This window comes from Entelurus aequoreus, linkage group LG04 (assembly GCF_033978785.1).
Source record: "Entelurus aequoreus isolate RoL-2023_Sb linkage group LG04, RoL_Eaeq_v1.1, whole genome shotgun sequence".
Classification (NCBI taxonomy): Eukaryota; Metazoa; Chordata; class Actinopteri; order Syngnathiformes; family Syngnathidae; genus Entelurus; species Entelurus aequoreus.
This window is the reverse complement of record NC_084734.1, coordinates 82630541-82656380: the sequence shown is the minus strand read 5'-3', so window position 1 is coordinate 82656380 and position 25840 is coordinate 82630541. Positions and strand designations below refer to the sequence as shown.

Genomic DNA, 25840 nt, shown 5'->3' with positions numbered 1-25840 from the left:
TACGGGACCTCGTCAGAGCTATGATAAAAACTTTAGCGCTCCACCTACGCCAGCCCTCATCTGCTCATTAACACCCGTGCTCACCTGAGTTCAAGCGATCGACGGCGCGATGAAGGACTTCACCCGTTCATCGATGCGGTCGGCGGCTAGCGTCGGATAGCGCATCTGCTATCCAAGTCTAAGTCCTCCTGATTGTGTTGCTGCAGATCCCACCTACAACTTTCGTCTTTGCAGTCTCCATTGTTCATTAAACAAATTGCAAAAGATTCACCAACACAGATGTCCAGAATACTGTGGAATTTTGCGATGAAAACAGAGCTGTTTGCATTGGGATACAATGTGTCCGAATACTTCCGTTTCAACCATTGACGTCACGCGCATACGTCATCATACATAGACGTTTTCAGCCGGAAGTTTCCCGGGAAATTTAAAATTGCACTTTATAAGTTAACCCGGCCGTATTGGCATGTGTTGCAATGTTAAGATTTCATCATTGATATATAAACTATCAGACTGCGTGGTCGGTAGTAGTGGCTTTCAGTAGGCCTTAAAGGAGGGGACTTTGGTCTATCTCTTTCTTATCTATCCTATGGAGTGGTTACATCATCTAATGGGGCCATGGGGCAGCGTGGCCGTGCCAGCAACCTGAGGGTTCCTGGTTTAATCCCCACCTTCTACCAACCTTGTCACGTCCGTTGTGTCCTTGAGCAAGACACTTCACCCTTGCTCCTGATGGGTCGTGGTTAGGGCCTTGCATGGCAGCTCCCGACATCAGTGTGTGAATGGGTGAATGTGGAAACACTGTCAGAGCTATACAAGTGTAACCCATTTACCATTTACCACTACTCCTTTGACAATTTTCCTACTGCCAGTTGAGATGATCTCAAAGGCTGCCGTGAAAAGAATTGGGGCGATGGTGTTGTATATTAGTTGTTCGTGTCACTCTCCCAGGACAGAGTGACTGTGTGATGGGTGATGAGCCAAGAAGACGCCAACGAGGAACCGTCGAACAAAAAAGCTTTGTTTCAGCGAGCCTCAGACTGGAACTGCAGCTTCCAGGAGAAAGACTATGGGCCTGACTACTCTTCTGATGTCCTCTCAGACCACTGTCCTTAAAGTTAAAGTCAAAGTCCCAACGATAGTCGCACAAATTATTGTGTGAAATTATCCTCTGCATTTGACCCATCCCCATGTCCACCCCCTGGGAGGTGTTGGCAGCAGTGAGCAGCAGCGGTGGCCACACTCGGGAATCATTTGGTGAATTAACCCCCAATTCCAACCCTGGATGCAGGGAGGCAATGGGTCCCATTTTTATAGTCTTTGGTATGACTCGGCCGGGGTTTGAACTCACAACCTTCCAGTCTCAGGGCGGACACTCTAACCACAAGGCCACTGAAGACCCAAAGACTCCCACTCTTTGTAACTCTAGCCTTGGAGCCGGTCAGTCTGGACAAAGCCCAGTTTGTTGCTTGGCCTGTCAACCTATTTCCTCTGATCGGTTTGAGTCGGGTGCCCACAGACCCCTATCCTTTACTTCTACTTGTGAGGGCTTCCTACCAGATGTTGCTAAAGTGTTTACACTTCCTCCTAAAATCCAACTGCTGCTATCCTTTAAGAGTCCAATTTCCTGAGAACAAGAGCCACCACTGTCTAGAGAGCTTGTGATGGACATCTGCGCCCAAAGCTATCTAAAGGCATATTTCCTTAATAGGATAATCCTCTAAAGGATTATGTGACCAAATACAAATACATGCTAGTTCACAATCATATAAGAAAATGGTACACGGTATAATTCACCACAATGGCACAGACCATTGCTCTACCTTTTTCCAGGTGATGCCAAGCGGTTGTGGCACCCAAATGGCCAACTTGGAGGCTGTTGAAATAATCAGGTATGAGGCTCTGGATGCAGTGTGGAATGTGTAAGAAATTGAGGGCGAACCGGATGAGATGGTGGGGGATAGATTGGTATGTGAGATCCAACAAGACCACATGGAGGTCTGATCTGGTCCCAGATTATCATGGCCTTGGAAACCAGAGAACGTGTACCTTTTGGCAACTGGTGTTAATGTAACTGTTAGGAGGTAACTGGTCATGGAGAAGGTTTTTCCTTCCACATTCAGAGAGCAATGCATCTGACTTGGCACAAGACTTTCTCTTTGGGGATGAAGTTGACTGCCCTGCACCGTGCCTGTGGAATAGATTTTGCTGTCCAGGCTTCACTCATCAGCTCTTAAGAACAATGGGACAGTTCCTGTAGACCTTGTATGGTACGCCGTTTGGTCCAGCTGCTGAGGTAGATCTTGCATGATCAATGGCCTGGCGGATTTCAGACTATTTTGGATGGGTGGTTTCGAATTGGAATGATGGCTCTGGTGGGACAGGGATCTAACCTGGTGAGTCAAGAGGGATATCTAGAACCGTGATTCCCAACCACTGTGCCGTGGCACAACATTTAATTCAGACCTGGGCAAAATACGGCCCGCGGGCCACATGCGGCCCGTTAACATTTTCAATCCGGCCCACAGGACGTTCTACATAATTTTTTTTAGACCTTTAACAACAATTATGATGAGCAGTGCTGTTTTTAAATTACTGTAAGTCTTGAACTATAGAAAGTAATTCAACGGTCGAAATCTGTGCTTTTGGGTGTTATTACGGTAATCTACATCACAGCAGCTCAGACGAGGCACAGAGTGGACGGGGTTTGTTTTCAGAGCAGCCAGCCCGAAAAGCGTGTGTCAGAAACAGATGCGGAAGCACATTTTTACGTGCTAATATATCATATTGTAGGTGTTTAATACACTTTGCATTCATATTTTGCTGTTTTTTTTACATTTTTGTTGTGTTTTGCTCGATTGTAAAAGATACACAACTATCGAGGAGCTGGTCTGAGAAGTAAAAGAGGTGCGACGTTCATATGTTGTTAATATTCAGTGTTTTATTGTTCATAGTTAATATTGTAAATCCCACTTTCTTTATTTTCATGAACATTTTGGGTGTCCCATTCAGTAAAAAACTGTAAAATTCCATTGCGTTTTTTTGTGGTAGTCAGTCATAACGTTTTTAGAATTCAATCGGACATTGCGACTTTAGGTATTAGTGTTCCTGAAAAAAAGGGACTCAAACACACATACCGTACAGCAGATTTTTACAGCTAAAAGTGTATATATAATTTATACACACATAAACATTAGCCCCCCCAGACACATTTTTTTCTCTCAATGTGGCTCCCAAGTCAAAATATTTGCCCAGCTCTGATCTATTTGCACTTAATTGCTCCAAAAAAAACTATGACTACAAATATAATTAAAGCTGCAAGCAGCGATGTACGGGACCGACTTTGAGGGCTCATAAAATCCAAACCGGAGCAGTAATTAAAACTCTTTCATCCACTTTTAATCAAAAGGGTTCAATCTCTCTCCTGTGCTAATTTGAAGCCGACACGACAAGCGCGCTCAGAGGAGATAATGTTTGAAAAAAGGTGACTGTTTTTACACAACTTTTGTTTTGAAGGGGGAATTGCAAACTTCCTGTTGATTTTTGCTGGGGGTTGTCAGTGTATGAATAATAGGTCTAAGTGAGACCTACATAGAGGTTTTTGTTTCATGTCTCTACGACATTCCTACTGGGATTTACAGGCAGTTTTGTCTCTGTTTTCTTCCTAGGGGGCGCTAGAGCGCAATTTTGAGTTTTGGGGTTTGGTTTTTTGATTAAATCGCAATTTTCGCCAGTCCTGATGTGTATTTTTGAGTTTTGGGGTTTGGTTTTTTGATTAAATCGCAATTTTCGCCAGTCCTGATGTGTATGTCCAATTTGGTGAGTTTTGAAGCATGTTAAGGGGGTCAAATTACAGCTCAAAGAGGCGGCGGTATAATAATAAAACACTACAAATACAATAGGGTCCTCTGTCCCGAAGGGACTCAGTCCCTAAATACTGTATTTAGTGTCTGTTTTCAACTATCCATTGCAGTAATGCTCAGTGACAGGCAGAATAGTTCAATGCTCTTCCACTAGGTGGCATTATTCCTACAAGAAATATAAGCCAGCCTGGCTGGGTGTGATTTTTCTCAAGTGAAATAAGTGCCTTGCCTCAATAAAGGTTGGGAGCAGCTGGTCAAAGCTTTGGCCTGGTCAAATATTCTATTCTTTCAACATAACATTCGGAAGGAATTAGCTCAGCACCAGGATGGAAAAGCATTTTTATTTGCTAAACTAGAGCAGCTTACAATGTATGACATGACTGTCACCTTTTGTGCGTATGTTGTAGAAGTGTTAAATCAGGTGTCATGGCAAACTACGGCGTGTATACACACCCTTATTCGGATGAAAGACGGGTATCACGAAGGACGACACAAAACAAGTCACAGTACAAAAGAAAAGTGAACAAATGCGAGAATATAGAAAGAAAACATGAATTGGGAAACAAATACACCACCTTGGAGATATATATATATATATACATATACTGTATATGTACTGAAACACAAAATGAAAACACCATTTGCCCTTGACAAGTCTAAAAATGTCTGCATATATGTTTTATAGAAAATAGATTTCCAAACGATAGCTGGCGAGTGCAAATCTTTCCATACTAGCTGGTCGATTACTTTCACAAACAGTTTGGTGTGGAAAAAAAAATGGACTTATATTCACAGCATTAACATCAATGTGTGTTTGTTGTTCTAACAACCATAAAACAAAAGCAACTACTTAGTGAGTTTCTGTGTTAAGTGCTTTGGTCACCTTGTAGTCTGAAAACATTACACGTGTGTGTTCCTGAAAGTGTATGAAAATAGCTTATATTGGACAGGGTGGTGATGTGTTATCTGGTGTTTCTACTGCATTATTTGTTACAACAGGAAAATAATCTCAGCAAACAAGATGATGCACTGTAGTATGTGTATATATACATAATGCATTGTAGTGTGTGTGTGTATATATATATATATATACACAGGTATATACACATATATGTATATATAATGCATTGTAGAATGTATATATATATGTATCTGTGTATATATATATATTATATATATGTTTATATATAATGTATATATAAATATATATATATATACACACACACTGGTATATGTATAATGCATTGTAGTATGTATATAATGCATTGTAGTATATATATATCTGTATCTATATAGATACATATATACACACAGACACACATATATATATATAATATATATCTCTAAATATATATGTCTTTATATATCTGTTTGAAAGGAGCAGCAGCAGTAATTTGAGCAGGCTGAATGTGAAAGTAACCTTTTAGACGGCAACGAAAAGCGCTTGTTTCCTGATGACTCCATAAGCAAAGCGATGCGTGTAAAAATTTACTTAGGAGAAGAAAACAACACAAAACATAAAATATTTCCCATCATAACCTGAGACCGGGTCAAACATGGTAACGGACGTTACAATGGTTACCGTGTGAACGAATGAGGCGTGAAAGGATGCTCTTCAACCTTTTCACACAGCAGAGGTGGGCAAATGTCGGGCTATTGGACTAAAAAGTAAATGCAGAACCTCCTGCTTTGTCTCATTTTGGGACATAAATAGCCGGACAAACACCAGGCTCCGCCCATTTGGGCAGTGCGCAAAATGGGGTGGGTGTGGGGGGGGGGGGTGTATTTTTCGGGGCTTAAATTTGGCCTTGCAAACTGGGACGCTGGCTCTCGGGAGAATATGAGCGTAACCAATTATTGCAAATAAACAATTTTGAGGTTGGCAAAGGTGTTTTTGGTGCTGAACGGTCAGGATGAAGCTAAACAATGTCTAATTGTTCAGCTCGCTCTTCCCTAACAAGGAGCCGTATGGGGAAGTTTGCATAAATGTGACCCAGGAATGGACCAAATGACACTAACGGCCACTTCGCTCTGACATCATCAAATGTTGGGAGTACATTTCAGCTTCAAATATTTTAACTGTAAAACATTCATTCGTGTGTGTTGGTCTTTTTCCAGCATTTCATTCCAAAATACTGCATTTTCTGTGTAAAAAGTGGTATCCAAGGTAATGAGAAGCATGTGCAGAAAGTGTTTTTGGCATATTACTGTACTTTGATGATGACAGGAGCACAGACCTCCACCAAGGCTCAATTGCTAACAAAATGTCAAAGAAAGAGCAATGGTGGAGTATTTGGGTTGTTACTTCCTGGTTTGTGGAAAATGACAAACTATTTGACTTGCAGTAAGGAGAAAAAAACACCTGTAATGATTAGTCCTGTTCTTTCGTATTTCAGTATTCATTTGGATTATTGTCCGATTTTGTTTACTGGGTGATTGAAAGTAGTGGTAAGCCTTGTACACACTACAGTTGTACTGTGGTAATATCAGTGTGAATATGTGCCCACAGTGACACTCTAAGGGGTTATTATAGTTTACCCACCTCTGCTTTGTAGGGTTTTTTTTCCTGAAATACTTGGAATTACTACATTTCAAAATCATAATCCTGTACAGTCTTACAGTATCATATGCCGTATTGACCCCTGATATCGATTCGGGGCGCAGAGATGTATACATGCAAAGCAACAGGTGGCGCCAAATAACTTTTCCCAAAGCGAGTCAGAGCTTTTCTTCCCGTCACACACGCCAGCGACCTGGACAGATGCGTTTGTGACTCTCTCAGAAACGTAAAAACAGGAGTTATGTACTATGCTAATCAATGAAAAAAAGATTAATTTTTTACTTAAAATGTTTTATTTTTTTCTAATTCGTGTCTATACAGTGCTTTTTGTTACATTGCAACATTATCATGATTAGGATTACCCTCCGTCCCTGATTGGCTGAGAGAAATCACATGACTTTAGTGCCTTACTCTCAAAGAGGCAGCATTGATTTCCACTTACATGTTCACAGAATGTTTCCTATTTCGCCCTGACATGACTATAACAATTCTTTTTTTTTTTTAAAAGCGAGTATTTTGTGCTTTTCACACAAATAAAATGACAGGATCGAACGCATCAAACAACCGAGATGAAGAAGCTTGCAACGCAAACAACAAGCTACCAAAACACAAATGGGGAGATTATTTATCATCTGAGCTGAAAAACACGCACGCACGCACGCACGCACGCACGCACACACACACACACACACACACACACACACACACGCACACACACACACACGCACACACACACACCTTCAGTCCAGCTGTGCTTGCAGCCCAATAGAAAACATTGGGAACACACCGAGGGGCGGGGGGCTGGTTGGCACTCAAATAGTATCCAAAAGGATGAAGGTCAAGTTTGAATGTAGCAAACACAAACATAGCGCGACAACTTTTAAGACAAAGTATCCACAGGGCCTCAAATACGACTACCAACTACCGTATTTCCTCAAATAATGCTCCGAAAATCGAAAAATTCTATTATGTGTGTGACCCACACACATTGTGGTTATTAATAGCTACGACAGAAGACATGGCATCTGTAAAGCTGATAGTGATGTTTAAAAAAAGTGTTTGGCTTTTTCTTTGGCTGCTCAGTTCATTCAATATGAGCAAAATCATTATTTCGAAATTAAAACACACAGTAATTCCAGCAATATATCCTAAGGTATTGCTGAGCAAATACGTTCCAGGTGCCATGTTTTTTTTTTTAATGAAAATGAACTTTTTTTTACTTGTTATAGCGGTAAACAAATGTTAATGTCACTTTTGTACACATTACATATACAGTACAGGCCAAAAGTTTGGACACACCTTCTCATTTCAATGCGTTTTCTTTATTTTCATGAAGACATCAAAACTATGACACCTGTGAAGTGAAAACCATTTCAGGTGACATAAGTGTTCATTCATAGTTTTGATGCCTTCAGTGACAATCTACAATGCAAATAGTCATGACAATAAAGGCATCAAATGAGAAGGTTTAATTAAAAAGTACCAATGATTGTCACACACACACTTGAAATTTGTCCTCTGCATTTGACCCATCCCCTTGGGGAGCAGTGGGCAGCAGCGGCGCCGCGCCCGGGAATCATTTTGGTGATTTAACCCCCAACTCCAACCCGTGTTGCTGAGTGCCAAGCAGGGAGGTAATGGGTCCCATTTTTATAGTCTTTGGTATGACTCGGCTGGGATTTGAACTCCAACCTACCGATCTCAGGGCGGACACTCTAACCACTAGGCGTGTCCAAACTTTTGGCCTGTATTATAATATAACTTATTTTTAAAAAAGAAACATGGATTTTGTTTGACTCTGATGGGTTCCTATCTATACAAAACTAGTTAGTAGCTCAAAAACCTATTTCTATCCGAATGGAGGTTCTTATTCCGATTCTAAAGCGATTTAAAAAAACATCAGTTTTTAAAAAGACATGTTTAGGCCATCTCCATGTTTACGCGCTGCGTGTATAGGTCAGCAACCATTGAAAAGATTGTATTATTTTTACCAAATAATACTTTGAGAGAATCGGTTTGAATCGAAAATCAATACTGAATCTAATCATCCATAGATTCCCACCTCTGATATACAGTATTACATTAATGAAGGGAAAATCCGATATAGATTATCGAAACATTTAAAAACACAATATAGGTGGGGCAAAAAATATTTAAAAACCTGTGATACCCAGTGCTTTCTGCAGTTGAGTACATCTAGATGAGGAAATACGGTAACCATCTTTTAAAGGAGCAGTTAGTAAAACAGTGGGTGAAATTGGGGGCTCCACAAAGTGACGCGACACAACAATCACCGCTACAGTAGGTGCCTCGTTTACGCACTCATTACTACACGGAAATACTACACGAAAATAGGATCTCTTGTATGATTGGTCGACGCAAATCACATTCGGTAAATTGATTCGTTCAGAAGGATGGAGGGGTTAGGGGAAAGATAGTATCGATTGAGATCAGGTGGACTAAAACCTTGCATTCTTCACAGTTAAAGCCTTTAGCGGGGTACAAAGTGCCTAAATCCCACCTCAATAACCAGGTGGGGGAGGGGGCGACGAGCAGGCTGTGAATTTTCACACACGCGCGCACTTCAAGGAGCGAGGAAAACACAGCTACTTATAATAAGGAAGCGTTGCGACTGCATGTGTGGTGAAAAGTACAATCAGGGTAAGGCGGCGACGGGCTGAGGAGAGGCACGCCCCCGGCAGGTGGGAAGAGACGGCTGAGATATCTGACGCAAACAAAAAAAAGGCACATGTTTTTTTTCCCTTTTATAATCGGCGCGTGTAAACCTGGAAGAGGTCTGTTTAAATGGCCAACAATCCTAGGAAATTGTTAGAAACATCGAAGCAAATTTGTATATTTAGCCACAGCGAACTAAAGTGTTTAAATATTTATGTACTTTAGTTTGCTTCAAGGCGACTACAACCTGTAAAATGATAATGTGTAGAAAATATCTGTTATGAGTTCCATTATAGACGTGTATTTGAAGGAAGTCACCTGAGACGACGTGATGCTATTTGTTAGAATCGTAAAAACCTCCTCGCTCCCGAAGACGTACTCATGTCCTTGGCAGAGGTGGGGGAGTGGCGGGGGAGTGGGTCGGGGTATTTAAGGCATTGTGTCCGTTTGGCGGAAACAGTCATTTCTGGTGGAAGAGGAGGGCTTTGACGCTCCCGGCCTTGACTTTGGGCAGCTGGTAGCTGATGATCTCTGCCAGCATCTCGGGGAACTCCACACTCAGGGATTTATTCACAAATGTGTAGAAACAAAAGTTGAGAAGACTGCCAACCATCTGCACACACAGAACATTACATCAGCTGCTAAGTCATGAAGGACCCCGTAAAAACTGCATTGAATACTAATGGAATGATCTTAAATACCTATGCATTCACAATAACTCACAAATTAATTTGACAAATGACATTAATGGCGCCCCCTGCGAGTAGTGGTCTAAATGCTTTGAAAGACACATGTAATGTAAATCTCAATCATTAGACAAGTGGTGAGTACAATATTTTTTTTAATGTTGAAACATTTGTAGTCCAAAGGACAAAATGCCCATGGTACTACCCAAAAATGTTTTGTTGTTGTTTTTTTTAACCAGCACAAGTGACAGCACAACTTTCAGCCTCATCTGAAGTAAGAATGTGCCTTACGTTTTAATTTCTATTATTTGTGGCAGTGCACCTTCAACTCGAAAGAAGTCTCGCTTTGTGTGTGCAGAGCACTTTGAAGAGTCCTGCTTCAGGAACCTGAAGATGGATTTTCCAAAAGTCTACTAATGGCTGAGTCTGTGACTACTATCTATGGCAGGGGTCTCAAACTCAATTTACCTGGGGGCCACAGGATGCAGAAACGGGGTGAGGCTGGGCCGCAGGAAAAGATTTCTTAGAAAAATCTAACATGCACTTTTTAATGAATTCACCTTCTTTGAATGGCTATCCGGCCCTAGCAAAACACTTGCCAACCCTCCCAATTTTTCCGGGAGACTCCCAAATTTCAGTGTGAAGTGAAGTGAAGTGAATTACATTTATATAGCGCTTTTTCTCAAGTGACTCAAAGCGCTTTACATAGTGAAACCCAATATCTAAGTTACATTCAAACCAGTGTGGGTGGCACTGGGAGCAGGTGGGTAAAGTGTCTTGCCCAAGGACACAACGGCAGTGACTAGGATGGCGGAAGCGGGGATCGAACCTGCAACCCTCAAGTTGCTGGCACGGCCGCTCTACCAACCGAGCTATACCGCCCCTCCCGACAATCTCCCGTGGAAACCATTCTCCCGAATTTGTCCCGATTTTCACCCATACAACAATATTAAGGGCGTGCCGTGATGGCACTGCCTTTAACGTCCTCTAAAACCTGTCGTCCGCTTTTTCACCATACGAACAGCGTGCCGGCCCAGACACATGTTGTATGAGGCTTCTGCAGACACACGTAAGTGACTGCAAGACATACTTGATTAGCAGCCATACAGGTCACACTGAGGGTGGCCGTATAAACAACTTTTAACACTGTTAGAAATATGCGCACACACTGTGAACCCACACTGTGTTACAGTGCGGATGTTCTCCCGAAATGTGTTTGTCATTCTTGTTTGGTGTGGGTTCACAGTGTGGCGCATATTTGTAACAGTGTTAAAGTTGTTTATACGTCCACCGTCAGTGTGACATGTATGGCTGTTGATCAAGAATGTCTTGCAGTCACTTACATGTGTCTGCAGAAGCCTCATACAACATGTGTCTGGGCCGGCACGCTGTTTGTACAGGTTGTAGAGGGCGCTAATGGCAGTGCCATCACGGCATGCCCTTAATATTGATGTTTGGGTGAAAATCGGCAGAAATTTGAGAGAATGGTTGCCCTGAAATTCGGGAGTCTCCCAGAAAAATCGGGAGGGTTGGCAAGTATGACGCTGTCAAGTCCGCACTAACATTACATTTTCATATTAAGGTGCGGGCCGCAAAATAACGTCCCGCGGGCCACAAAATAACGTCTCGCGGGCCGCGTGTCTGAGACCCCTGATCTATGGCAATGGAGGAGACAATGAAATGGTCATTAATAACAGGAGGTTAGAAATGTGTTAATGATACATTAGCAATGTTAGAGTTCGGTTTGTTGTGTAGCTAGTTTAGCCATCTACTGTAAAACAATAGCATCACCGTAAGGCAAAATAATGATTTTCCTATCAGTGCCTACTGTGTTTGGCAATTAAATATTAGTTTTATAATCGGTTATTACTTTTGCGATGTAGCTCCGCGTACATAGCCTTGAGCCTTCATTGTTTACAACTCAAAGCAGCTGTGCAGTGGAGTTATTTAAATGATATCGAAGATAAGGCCTTTTATTTTCAAAATAGACATGTGTACGTCCAATAATTGTAGTTTACACTGCAGTGATGTTACTATATATAAACCTACAACAATACATTGTTAATGGTTGATTTACTGCGACAAAAGCTAATCAGAAGTGCTAATAACGGACAGTATAGAAGCGGATATCATTGTTTACATTCAAAGCAGCCCTTACAAATGGAACGCTTGCACGTAGGCATTCGCATCGACGTCCATCTTATTAATGAATGGGGAAAGGGAGAGTGACGTATGCCTTAACAAAGTCAGCACATTTGTAGTTTTTCGTCTGGCAGGGTTTCTGCCACCGTCCTGAAAGTTGCTTAGTGCCAGTGAGAGTGATACACACCCTCAGGCCCAAGTTATGAAAATATTTTATGAAGGTTAAAAAGTTACTTAGTGCTGTTTTAACAGTACTTTGGTTAAAAAAATATTTGCAGTCAAGGATGGGTTCCGCTTTCCAAATTCTGTCACTGCTTTTCATTAGCTGTATCACTCAGAGAAACATGCTCTATTACCGGTTTGAGATCTGGCCACTTGACTTGGACTTTGACAAGTATTCAATTTATTTGCCTTCAAAAAGTCTGATGAATCCCATTTTTTGTGAAACAAAACCTGGTTTGATGGAGTCTAAAGGCAAAAAGCTCAATGTTGAGGTCCTGCTTTCTAACCTCATGCATGGAGTCCAGCAGCTTAGTGAGCTGGTAGAAACGCTGCCAGTTCTGACTGGAATTCTCCTCTCGTTTCACTATCGCTTTCCCCAGCTCCTTGATGTAAGACATCCGGATCTCCTCGAAAGCTGCCTGACTCTTCAGACCGTCTTTTGGCACTGCGGGAGAGAGAAGACTCGAGATCAACATATGTTCTAAACGTTAAACTGCCTTTTAAAGACTTGATGTACTAAAGAGGGAGGAATCTTGGAAGTGAAATGTCAAATAAATATGTGTTAGGTTTGTGCACCACGGGAAGTCTGACCTGTGCTGAGCAGCAGCAGGACTTTCATGCACAGATATTCATCGAAAGAAACCTGCAGCCGGACAAACTCGCTGCTAATCCTCATCATCTGTGCACACTGTTCGGCCATGTATGGCAGCTTCATTCGCTCCCTTTAATCACAAAAGACAAAAAAACATTCATCCTTCAGGATAGGACGCTGAGTCTCAAGTTCAGCTACAACATTATTGGTCCTCCATTAGATTTGTTATTACGATGGAGACATACTCATTCATGATGAGGTCCGGGGCAAAACAGAGGATGTCGCCGTTACACTGCTGGTAAGACCTCCATCCCAGGCTGAACGACATGAGGAAGAGCCAGGAGCATTGAAGCAGAGTCATCTGGTCGTCCAGGTGAAGGTTCCTGAAACCTGAGTGGAAGGATGTTTGAGAGAAAATGTGAGACAGCTGGCAACAAGAGGATGTTGGAAGGAGATGATTGCTATACAGAATGAGAAGCAGCGCATTTGTTTTTCTAGGAACTAAAGCACATAAAAATAGCTACTTTGTTTTCTAGGAACAAACAAAATCTCTCCCATTACTATTTTATATCTTAGTCCTTACAATTTGCACTACTTACAAGACTTTGAAATAATAAATAATAAAAAAAACACTTATATTCATTTTTTTTATTGTTTTCTAGGAACTAACAAAATCTCTCCCATTACTATTTTATATCTTAAGTCCTTACAAATTGCACTTCTTACAAGACTTTGAAATAATAAATAATAAAAAAACCCACTTATATTCACTCTTTTCTATTGTTTTCTAGGAACTAACAAAATGTCTCCCATTACTATTTTATATCTTAAGTCCTTATAAATTGCACTACTTACAAGACTTTGAAATAAAAAAATATACGTTGCCATCTCTAGGTGATGTAGCTGAAATTTTAGAATGCCATTTCCCTTTCCTCAGCTGGACCGCTCTCACACGGCATTCAATCAGGTTTCAGCATGTTTGCCCATGGCATCACTTTATTAATACATCAATGTAACTTTTTATCTTGAGTACCACCCATACACTTTTTAACTGCTCCCGCCCACTGATGATTGGGCAGGTGTCACATTGTAAACATAAAATGCTGAGGCACTGAATGAATCAAATTGAATGTGTCCACCTCACAGCACTTGCTTGGAGTGGCAGCTGCATGAGCGCTGTAATTGTCCTAAACCTGGTCACTACTATGTCTACGTGCAAATTGCGGTGTCGAAAGTGAAAACAAGTGTACAAGCGTTTTTAAGGGTCAAAAGCGCATGCTGGGTATGAAAAATGTGTTGGTTCATAAAACTAACTTCTTACCTGGCAAAGCCTTGGCCCACTTGACAGCAGAAATAAGCTGTCGTCCACCCAATATGTTCAAAGAGGTCAGGAAGCGGGCGAGGGTGTCAGGCAGGGTGCTATCGTAGCCCGCATAGAGGATGTCAGGTTCGATAGCCGTCAAAAGGGACAGCATTGTGGGGGCCAGCTGAGGCATGCACTTGGGCACAAGTGCGCGGGCCTCAGTCGGCGGGGGAAGTTGCACCTCGGGTGGGTTGCTTGTCTGACCGCCTTTTAACCGATTCAACTTCTTGGTCTTACGTGCTGCAGAAAATGGAACATACAGTGGAAAAGTTATGAGTACTTTAGTTGGAAAAAAGTCATTAAATAGACTCCATGATATAACTAGTGTACCTTCCAGATTCATGCCTGCCATCAGACACTTGCGGAAACGGCAAGCTGGGCAGTTCTTTCTCCTGATCTTGTCTATGATGCAGTCGTTCCTTCCAGCACATAAATAATTATGTTGCCCTGAGATATAGCACAAGATTCATGTTACAGAAACGTTATGCTGCAAAATACCTAGGAATAACTGCCATAAATTCAATATTACAGAGGGTATGCAATGGTCAAGCGTGATATGTAATTTATGACTGATCTTCGTACCTTCCACTGCCCTTTTGAAAAACACCTTGCAACTGCCACAAGTGAGCACACCATAGTGGCAACCAGAGGCTTCGTCGGAGCACACCAAGCAGATTTTGTGAGTCCCGCTCTTTCCTTGGGTCGACGACGGCACCGTGGCCCCTTCCTGTCGGGAGGTTGAGCTGATGGGAACAGATTGAATGCAGTGTTAGAGGTGAGGTACATCAGCTACAATTGGATGGCAGCAATAACATCTTTATACAAAAGTAAAGAGAACGGCACTGTATGATTTTATAAAGTTTATGATTTACAAATCTTAATTGAACTCTTTGTATATTTATTTCTGTCTTGTGAGTGTATATATAGATTCAGTTCATAGAAACTACCACAAGAGGTCGCCTGGCATTTGAGCATTTCTGCTCTGTCCACACCCCCATCAGTGGATGCATTGACAATTTAGTCCTCATGGAGAGCAGGCCTGCTCTTAAATCAAAGATGTTTACGCTTCTGTGTGTCTTCACGGTGTGCAAGAAAATTTGATCAGATCTGCAGTGAACAGATCAGACCCCGACAGCCACGTTTGCACGGTTACACAATGTAAGGGTGCATGCATGAACGCAGGCTAGACCGCAGTAGTTGGTGGGCGTAGCAGCACAGGAAAACCTGAGGGAAACAACTGGGCCTCAAAGTCTAAAGGAATTCAGAGGGCTGAAAAGGGCTGCAAAGTTAACCTGGTCACAATAGACCTGATGTTCCTCTACAACGGCATGTCTTTACATATACGTTGTCTATATATTGTGAGATTGTTTTATTTAACTCATTAACAGTTTTCATTTGGTTAACTCATTAACAGTTTTCATATATTATTAAATAAAACAAATTCCCACATTGTTTTGTGTTCATTGAATGTGTAAATTATGTAACAGGACATGTAATGCTTCACAGCGAGCGTTTATTCTTGTCTATCCTTTGGTCAGTTTTATCTCTGTTATTTCTTCTTGCTGTGTGTGTCATTAAAAAGTGGAGGTGAAGTGTACTTCTTCCAACTGCAGTTAGTTTTACCAAAATCGGAGGGTGTTTTGAATCGAAAGGTGAGGCTGATGATCAATCTACTGTAAAGGTTTTTCTGATGTTGTCAGAGGGCGTGGAGGTGTACCTATCTTCTCTTCATTGGCCTGATGGAGAAGACAGCTTTCCAGTAAAGGCTTTAAGCTGCTCTTTCAAATCCAATTGCACTGTGCAGCTTAAAACCAAGGTAAACTTGTAAAACAATAGTGGAGAGAAATGAAAAGTATACAGAAGGAATAGAACAGTGCATTATTCAAACATGATGGGCACCATTTACACAAAAATCTGTTTCAACTCAATCTTTTTTGTGCAGGGAAAGAAAACTACATATTTCTCAAAGACCATCATACATGCAGCCTTTCTTTGAGAACTGTCAGAGATGAAAATGTATTTCTTTCTGAAAGCATCTGTTGAAATGAACAGTTGGCAGGAAATTGTTGCCTTCCCTCAGAGTTTACTATCGGTCAGGGTTCAGTCCCAACATAGAGGCAAGTAAGACAGAGCAGCCGAGATTTCAACAATAGGGCAGGCTTGTATCATCAAAAAGCATGGCTTTTATTGCAGGCAGCTATATTTGAAATAACCTAGTGACCAGCTTAACATTTCCTAAGCCCCATTTGGCCGAGTGCGTCACATGTAGCTTAGTAACGTCCTGCCCTACACATGTCTGTAAATTTGTACCAACATGTAAGCAGCTACACTTTAGAGTAGAAGGGCTTATTCTGTTGAGCTCACCGCTGACATCACTGAAAAGTTGGATCATCTAAAGCACAGGTCGACAACCCTTACTTAGTATCAGACATTTTGCCCCCTAATCTACCAAATAAAAATAGTCAGAAGCTGCAAACCACAACACACCACAGACTTGAAAAACTATAGCTTTTTTAAATTGTACCTGTTATGACAACATAATACAAACAAAGGTTCAGTATATATGAGTAGGTCTGCTACTGCTGAGTGCTTGTTTTGAAAATGTATTTTGTTGAGCAATTTCTCACCACAAAGCAAGCACACTGGTAAGCCAGCATTGTTGTCGGTAAAGGCAAAATAGTACATCCATGCAGAATTAAACTATAATTTTTTCCTGAGATTTTTCTTTTTTGGGATGTATTCATGTTTTGTCTCACTCTCAAGAAATCAAAGTCTCTCTCACCAGTCTCGACTTAGCCTGGACACATTCACAGACTCCCAGTCGAACGTTATACAACTCCTTCCACAAATGCACATTTCCCCCAATCTGGTGTTAAAAAAATCTCTGATCACTGCGAAAGGCGCCACAACAGCGGGTTGCCGATCTACAATCGAAAGTCATAGTATTGAGATCCTAGATAAAAGTGGAAGGTCTCTGGTTTATGTAAAATTGTAAGTAGACCAATGGTACCAAGCGGTTAGTAGTTAGAGAAGTTCAACTTTTGATATAATGTATAGTTCAAAGCAGATAGAACTATAGGTTTCTTTAATAGACTTTATTTTGGAGGTGTGCCTGGGGATAAAAAACATCGGCCTGCGTATGACATGCAGGGTGCGTTCAATGAAACCAAAGTGCTGTCATTCAGTCCATGACTCAAACAGGGCAGCTGCATTAGCAACCACATTCTCACAGATTTTATTTTTTTAGGTGAATTAAAGCCTACATGAGCCATCATTTCAAGTAATGTTTGTTTGCTTCATAGTGGAAATGGTGAACCCACGCATGGGACGGGCAGATTACAGGTCAAACTTGCACATCAGTACCGACTTTGGTCAATATATACATACACGTGACAGGTTTTTATGAGTTGTAAAGCTTACTTTAAAGGGTCATTTAGTATTTTGATTTATCATTGAAGACACTTCCTGTGGTCTACATGACATGTAATGGTGGTGCTTTGGTCAGAATTCTGAATACATTTTACATTAAGGACCATCTTCTAGCCGCTTTCTGATTGTCTTTTGAAAACGAGCCGTTTTCGGGGGCGTTCTTTTAGCCTGTCTCCACACTCCGCACCCTCACAAAGACATTTTTGTAGTGTTACACTTCTTACAGGGGACCGAAAATATCATACATTAGAATTACATACTACTTTTTATTAGAAATAGTAACAGCAATGAATTTTAGAAAAGAGAACTTGTTTATTACTTTCAATGCCACAAAGTACTACATAATAGTAATACAAATAGGCATGTATTCCTATTTGAAATAACATGTTCCTGCATTAAATGTAGCATGTTTATAACTGGAGTCGGAATTGAAACAATGGGTAGATACATAGCTACATTGCTCACGTACCATTACAAATTGTTCATCGACCGTTACTAGACTTACCACTTCATTGTTTTTCCTGTTGCCATTTATAGTAAACACTGACCCCACCATTCCAGAGAGTTTCTGGGAAAATCTTTTTGTATATTGTCGGCAAAGTTGGTAAACAACTGTCTTCAAAGAGGTTTGCACACACAAAGAGACTTCCTCACATTGACACGAAACACAAAGGTTAACCAGGCACTTCTTACTTCTTTGGATGAGGCTGGTGAATAGTGTAGTTACCTGTAGGTCTGGGCCAATAGCAAAAGTTGGTCAATGATAAATTGTCCTACAAATTATTGCAGATAAACGATAATATTGTCAACATTATTTTGAGACCAAATTAACCACTGATGTAATGATATAACATAATAATAATGCAAGTATACACTTTCAAATGCAATTAACTTATATTTATCGTATATTTTAACATTGTAATTGGAATGTAAACATTTAAATATCCAAGTTAAATTAAAAAAAATATACCCCCGACCCCGAAAGGGACAAGCGGCAGAAAATGGATGGATAATAATACGTACTCTAGTCTGTTAGCAAAATGTTGCACTTGAATACAAATCACAACAAAAAGCTATAAAATAGGTTCTGTCATAAATATACACAATCAAAACAATAAATAAAATGGCTAAATAAAGTTATTGTGACCAACATTATCACGTTTATCATTATCGCGGTATTGTTGAATGTGCTCAAGAAGTACTTTCACTTTGTTATGGCTTCATTTGAGTGTTTGAATATGTTGATCTTCTTCCATTTAAATTTTTTAGAAAGTTTTTATTTAAAATGCAAATTGGGAGATCACTTTGTTTCACTTACTGTTCATATGATGTCACGCATGTTCACTTAAGTTAAAGTACCAATGATTGTCACTAGGGATGTTCCGATTCAGGTTTTTGCACTTCCGATCCGATACGATACCGATATTGTTTTTGCACTTCCGATCCGATACCGATACTGACCGATACTGGCCTATCCGAACATGTATTAAAGTTTAAAGTTATTTAGCCTACTTAGTTGTCAGAATCATGTTGAAAAGGGTTTTAGTACTCTTGATAACAACTAGCCAGCTGAATTAGGGGAGTTTGAATAATACACAATGGTTGGTAACAAGAAACTGACCTGTTTATTCAAGGATAAACACAAAATAGACAAAATTATACATGACAAACAGAAATGGCATCATTGAACTAGGGCTGGGCGATATGGCCTTTTTTTAATATTGCGATATTTTAAAGGCCTGCTGAAACCCACTACTACCGACCACGCAGTCTGATAGTTTATATATCAATGATGAAATCTTAACATTGAAACACATGCCAATACGGCCGGGTTAACTTATAAAGTGCAATTTTAAAGTTCCCGCCACACTTCCGGTTGAAAAACTCCTTTGGATATGATTTATGCGCGTGACGTCACAGAATCCACGGAAGTGGTTGGACCCTGTCGAACCCGATACAGAAACCTCTTGTTTTCTTCGACAAAATTCCACAGTATTGTGGACATCTGTGTTGGTGAATCTTTTGCAATTTGTTTAATGAACAATGGAGGCTGCAAAGAAGAACGTTGTAGGTGGGATCGATCGGTGTATTAGCGGCTAAGTACAATACTTACAGCAACACAACAAGGACTACTTACTACGCCTAGCCGATGCTTGCCGCCAAACCCACGGATGAAGTCCTTCGTCGCGCCGTCGATCGCTGGAATGCAGGTGAGCACGGCTGTTGATGGGAAGATGAGGGCTGGCTGGCGTAGGTGGAGCGCTAATGTTTTTATCATAGTTCTGTGAGGTTTCAGGCACAACACCGGTTGCTAAGTTGCTAAATTAGCCTTAGCGTCGTTAGCAACAGCATTGTTAAGCCTTACCAGGCTGAGAATTTTTAACCGTGTAGTTACATGTACATGGTTTAATAGTAATGTTGATCTTCTGTCTATCCTTCCAGTCAGGGATTTATTTATTTTGTTTCTATCTTCATTTGAGAACGATGCTATCACGTTAGCTCCGTAGCTAAGTGTGTCTCCGATGTATTGTCGTGGAGATAAAAGTCACTTTAAATGTCCATTTCGCGTGCTCGACTCTCATTTTCAAGAGGATATAGTATCCGAGGTGGTTTAAAATACAAATCCGTGATCCACAATAGAAAAAGGAGAGAGTGTGGAATCCAATGAGCCAGCTTGTACCTAAGTTACGGTCAGAGCGAAAAAAGATACGTCCATCACTGCCTCTCTAATCCTTCACTGTAACGTTCCTCATCTACGAATCTTTCATCCTCGCTCAAATTAATGGGGTAATCGTCGCTTTCTCGGTCCGAATCTCTCTCGCTCCGAATCTCTCTCGCTCCATTGTAAACAAAGGAAAATTGTGAGGAATATTGCCTCATGTGACGTCACGCTACTTCCGGTACAGGCAAGGCTTTTTTTGATCAGCGAGCAATAGCAGAACTAAACAGAATAATCAAACTTGGAGCCATTAGAAGGCAGCAAAATAAACGTTAGCCGTGACTTGGATTCATTTAGGGTCAAATGGATGGATTTCTGCGTTAACAAAATGATGGAATTAACCAATAAAACCGGAGTCAACTATTAAACAGGTAAAGCTGCGTAAATGGGTGCAATGTGACTGATATGCTGTCATTTTGTGGAGAAAAAACGTTTGTCTGGAAAAAAATCTTATTTAAAGGCCTACTGAAATGATTTTTTTTAATTTAAACGGGAATAGCAGATCCATTCTATGTGTCATACTTGATCATTTCGCGATATTGCCATATTTTTGCTGAAAGGATTTAGTAGGAAAATCGACGATAAAGTTCGCAACTTTTGCTCGCTGATAAAAAAAAGCCTTGCCTGTACCGGAAGTAGCGTGACGTCACAGGAGCTAGTATTCCTCACAATTCCCCGTTGTTTACAATGGAGCGAGAGAGATTCGGGCCGAGAAAGTGATGATTACCCCATTAATTTGAGCGAGGATGAAAGATTCGTAGATGAGGAACGTTACAGTGAATGACTTGAGAGGCAGCGATGGACGTATCTTTTTTCGCTCTGACCGTAACTTAGGTACAAGCTGGCTCATTGGATTCCACACTCTCCTTTTTCTATTGTGGATCACGGATTTGTATTTTAAACCACCTCGGATACTATATCCTCTTGAAAATGAGAGTCGAGAACGCGAAATGGACATTCAGTGCCTTTTATCTCCACGACGATACATCGGCGAAATGCTTTAGCTACGAGCTAACGTGATAGCATCTTGCTTTAACTGCATATAGAAACAAAAGAAATAAACCCCTGACTGGAAGGATAGATAGAAAATCAACAATACTATTAAACCGTGGACATGTAAATACACGGTTAATGCTTTCCAGGCTGGCGAAGGTCAACAATGCTGTGCTAACGACGCCATTGAAGCTAACTTAGCAACCGGACTGCACAGAGCTATGCTAAAAACATTAGCTCTCCACCTACGCCAGCCAGCCCTCATTTGCTCATCAACACCCGAGCTCACCTGCGTTCCAGCGATCGGCAGAAGGACGAAGGACTTCACCCGATGCGTTTGGCGGCCCGGAGACGTAGGAAGTCAAGGTGAGGTCGGCGGCTGGCGCGGCTAGCGCTCCAACAAAGTCCTCCTGGTTGTGTTGCTGTAGTCCGCTGCTAATACACTGAGCCCACCTACAACTGTCTTCTTTGCAGCCTTCATTGTTCATTAAAAAAATTGCAAAAGATTTTCCAGAATACTGTGGAATTATGAAATGAAAACAGAGCTTTTTGTATAGGATTCTACGGGGTACCATAACTTCCGTTACTCGGACTTCGTCACGCGCATACGTCATCATACCGCGATGTTTCAGCCGGATATTTCCCGGGAAGTTTTAAAAGTCACTTTATAAGTTAACCCGGCCGTGTTGGCATGTGATGCAATGTTAAGATTTCATCATTGATATATAAACTATCAGACTGCGTGGTCGGTAGTAGTGGCTTTCAGTAGGCCTTTAAGAGGACCATGCACTTTACAAACACTCACTTCCAGCCAGGGAGTAGCACTCTGGTCGGCAGCCCTGCACCCTACTTGGGCCAGCTTTTTGCCTGCCTATGATACAATGTCACCCAGACCTCAAAACATCCACCTCAAATACACCTGTGCGAAAACTACAAAATTATAACTCCAAAATACAGATCTTAACAGCTCCCAAATGGCTACGCCATGTCAGGTGATTTTTTTTTTTGGCAAATTTGACGACTAGAGTGAAACTTACTGTGCTAGTTACTACTGCTCATGCTAGCCAGTTGGCTGTCGCGATGCTGCATCATAAACGTCTTCATTGTTAAGTTAATAACTTTATAGCTTCTAATGCTATAGTTTGGCCACCAGCGATAAAATAAAAACTGATGCATCGTTGTGTGTGATTTCCTTCCTGTACTTGAAAGCATGTAAACTTAAAGCCTGTATTGGTACACTGTTATAATACCCTGATTTTCTCATTTAATTTGCAATGTTATATACTCAGCATATTAATAAAATGTTGAACTAATCTCTAGTTTCTTTAGTTTTTCTTCAGATTATTTAAAGCTTCCAGATTTAAAAACAACACAAAAATAGTGATAATTGATATCGGATGATTAGGGAGGTAACAATCAACCGTATTATTGATAACCGCGGTAAACTCCTGATGGTCAGTATTACTGTGTTAAATTAAAATAATAAAACAACTTTAATTGATAACTGCACTTTGATGTACTCATGGACTGACTGGTGCCTGCTCGCTAGCTTAAATGCTAACATGAAAAATAAAAAAACATTAAGAAATGACACACCCCAACCTAAACTTAGATAAATACATTACTGTCTGAGCAACTAAGATATTCAATTGTGCACATTAAACCTGCAAGCTGTGCTCTCTTAGGTAATCATTCAATACTCAGAGGAATACGAGACAGGTGTTTTTACAGTGTGTTCAAGAATGGCTGAACAGATTAGGATGCCACGCCTGCCAGAAATAAATAATTGATTATTTTGTCATGCACAAATCTTAAAAGTGCTACAGTACAAACCAATATGTAAAACAATAAAATCTTAGCCATTAAATCAGAGAAAATACTACGAGTAAAACACTATCAGTAAAGCATGAGAAACACAAAACATGCAAAATAGTGGCTTTTATGTGTCTATTTAAGTTATTTAAAAAATAAAAATAACTGTGCTTTTTGAGCAAATACAACTATAGCGCGATGATAATAATAATAATGGCTGTGATCATTTGGGCCACGATAACCGTTATAAAAATTGACTATGGCGCATCGTCACGGCAAAATAAAAGGCGCCAGACCTTAAAAATGAGGGTCGACTATGTGAAAACAAATATATTGTATGAATGGATATATAATATGATAAGATACTTTATTGATCCCGAGGGAAATTCAAGTGACCCCAAGGGAAACTCGTGTATCTTATTATTTACACACTATTGACAAGTGATGTACCAAAAAATTCAACAACCAAAAAAATAATACTTTGATCACCGAAACAGGATGTTATGATGACGTAGGGCATTTTGGGGGTAAGACAGAAGCGTTGTCTGCACCTTAGCTATGGGGGCGGCACCTCAGCCCGACCGATCCACACTTTAGAGCCATCCTTGTTCCCAAGTTACGGATCTGACTTGCCGGCGTCCCTTGACCTCCTTGTTCTAACATGCCAGAGGCATGCTGGTGATACTGTATGTGTATACGGCTTGTGGTACATTGTAGCAACGATTGAAAAATAGAGCAAAACAACAAAAGGAAAAAATATATGTTAATACTAATTACTAGGGGTGTGGGAAAAAATCGATTCAAATTCGAATCACGATTCTCACGTTGTGCGATTCAGAATCGATTCTCATTTTAAAAAAATCGTTTTTTAAAATTTGTTTATCATTATTTAAAAATAAAAAAATATTTTTATTTTTTTTAAATTAATCAATCAATACACAGCAATACCATAACGATGCAATCCAATTCCAAAACCAAACCCGACCCAGCAACACTCAGAACTGCAATAAACAGAGCAATTGAGAGGAGACACAAACACGACACAGAACAAACCAAAAGTAGTGAAACAAAAATGAATATTATCAACAACAGTATCAATATTAGTTACAATTTCAACATAACAGTGATTAAAAATCCCTCATTGACATTATCATTAGACAATTATAAATAAATAAAAAATGAACAATAGTGTCACAGTGGCTTATACTTGCATCTCATAAGCTTGACAACAAACTGTGTCCAATATTTTCACAAAGATAAAATAAGTCATATTTTTGGTTCATTTAATAGTTAAAACAAATTTCCATTATTGCAATCAGTTGTTAAAACATTGTCCTTTACAATTATAAAAGCTTTTTACAAAAATCTACTACTCTGCTTGCATGTCAGCAGACTGGGGTAGATCCTGCTGAAATCCTATGTATTGAATGAATAGAGAATCGTTTTGAATCCGGAAAAAAATCGTTTTGAATCGAGAATCGTGTTGAATTGAAAAAAACAAAAAAAACAATCGATTTTGAATCGAATCGTGACCCCAAGAATCGATATTGAATCGAATCGTGGGACACCCAAAGATTCACAGCCCTACTAATTACTAATAACAGATTTGTTTTTTGTACGTACAACATTTCTTTTGCCCTTTTAAAAAAATATGTGCATCATCGCCAATTATGCACAATAAATAACAATGTCATACGCCTCTAGCCACACCGCCACAAGTATATTGGCAATGTGGGGGAAACCCTGCATCCCTATGAATATGAAACAATCGTGATAATTTTTTTGCCCTCTAAGCATCTACTTAACTGACATTCAGCAGCTATAACATCTTTGTTGAATTCACTGGCAAGTTATAGGTCATGATGTTGCTAAGACGTCATGCTATTTATGGAGCTGGCACTATCGTCCCCATGCTTATGATGGAAACACAAGTCAATTTACCAATTCAAAGTGTGCTGTGGCAAACTAAACTGAGCTGTACCAGTGGGAAGAAACTAACTTAAAACAGTAACTTCCCAAATTACAATATATTAACAACTAATGTACATTTTAACATCACACCCAAAAAACACCCTCCCTGTCATTTTAACACAGGGCAACTTCACAAGTGTGATGACGGCCTGCCAGCTCAATATAGGATGGCCGGCCTCACTGCTGTCATTCACACTGATACCCCTAAGCCTAAAAGTAATTATGGCACAAACGGTGTCATTGAGTTTGAACAGTGTGCATGTAAAGGAGAGTAGAGGGAAGAGAGGAAGTGCTCTTTCCCAAAGTTAAGAGCCACAAAAATAGAAATGGGAACTGGTTTGCACGCTATGCATCCCTCTTGCATGCTGAACAAAACAGCTTCTATTTTGGAGGGGAGAGGCACACATTGTTTCTAGAGAGACTGTAACTATCAGACAGTAATTCACTGAGGCAATTGTAGATTTCAATTGTTTTGTCTCATCAAAACCACTACTCTGAAGCCTTGTTTGCACCAAGCAAATAAGTTTAGTTCAGTGCAGATGTTTTCAAGGTGTGGCATAGTGAGCCTTACTTCAGAGAAAAAATATAATACTGCTGGCACCTCCTTTAGTCCCTAAAAAAAACATTTCCTGGATCATATTTTGAGGTGTTTTCTGCAAAGCCCTATTTTACAAAAACTAAAAATTATTTCATACTTCCTTTAAGGGGGAATGCACTTTTTTGGGGAATTTTGCCTATCAATCACAATCCTTATGTAAGACAAGAACACATTTGTCTTTTTTATGCATTCTAACAAGTAAATGAATGCGAGC

General features: G+C 40.4%; 1 protein-coding gene across 1 annotated transcript in view; it reads right to left on the bottom strand.

Annotated features, from left to right (window-relative positions):
* The window catches only part of nr3c1 (nuclear receptor subfamily 3, group C, member 1 (glucocorticoid receptor)), a 60982-nt gene that overhangs the window by 2902 nt on the left and 32240 nt on the right, over positions 1–25840 (bottom strand). The window contains exons 3-9 of the mRNA XM_062045863.1: positions 14687–14847; positions 14435–14551; positions 14063–14344; positions 12987–13131; positions 12741–12871; positions 12437–12594; positions 1–9712 (exon numbers count right to left, since the gene is read on the bottom strand). The exon at positions 1–9712 is cut by the window's left edge and continues 2902 nt beyond it. Coding sequence (XP_061901847.1) covers positions 9560–9712; positions 12437–12594; positions 12741–12871; positions 12987–13131; positions 14063–14344; positions 14435–14551; positions 14687–14847 — 1147 coding nt within the window. The 3' untranslated portion in view covers positions 1–9559. The remainder of the gene's footprint in view (positions 9713–12436; positions 12595–12740; positions 12872–12986; positions 13132–14062; positions 14345–14434; positions 14552–14686; positions 14848–25840) is intronic.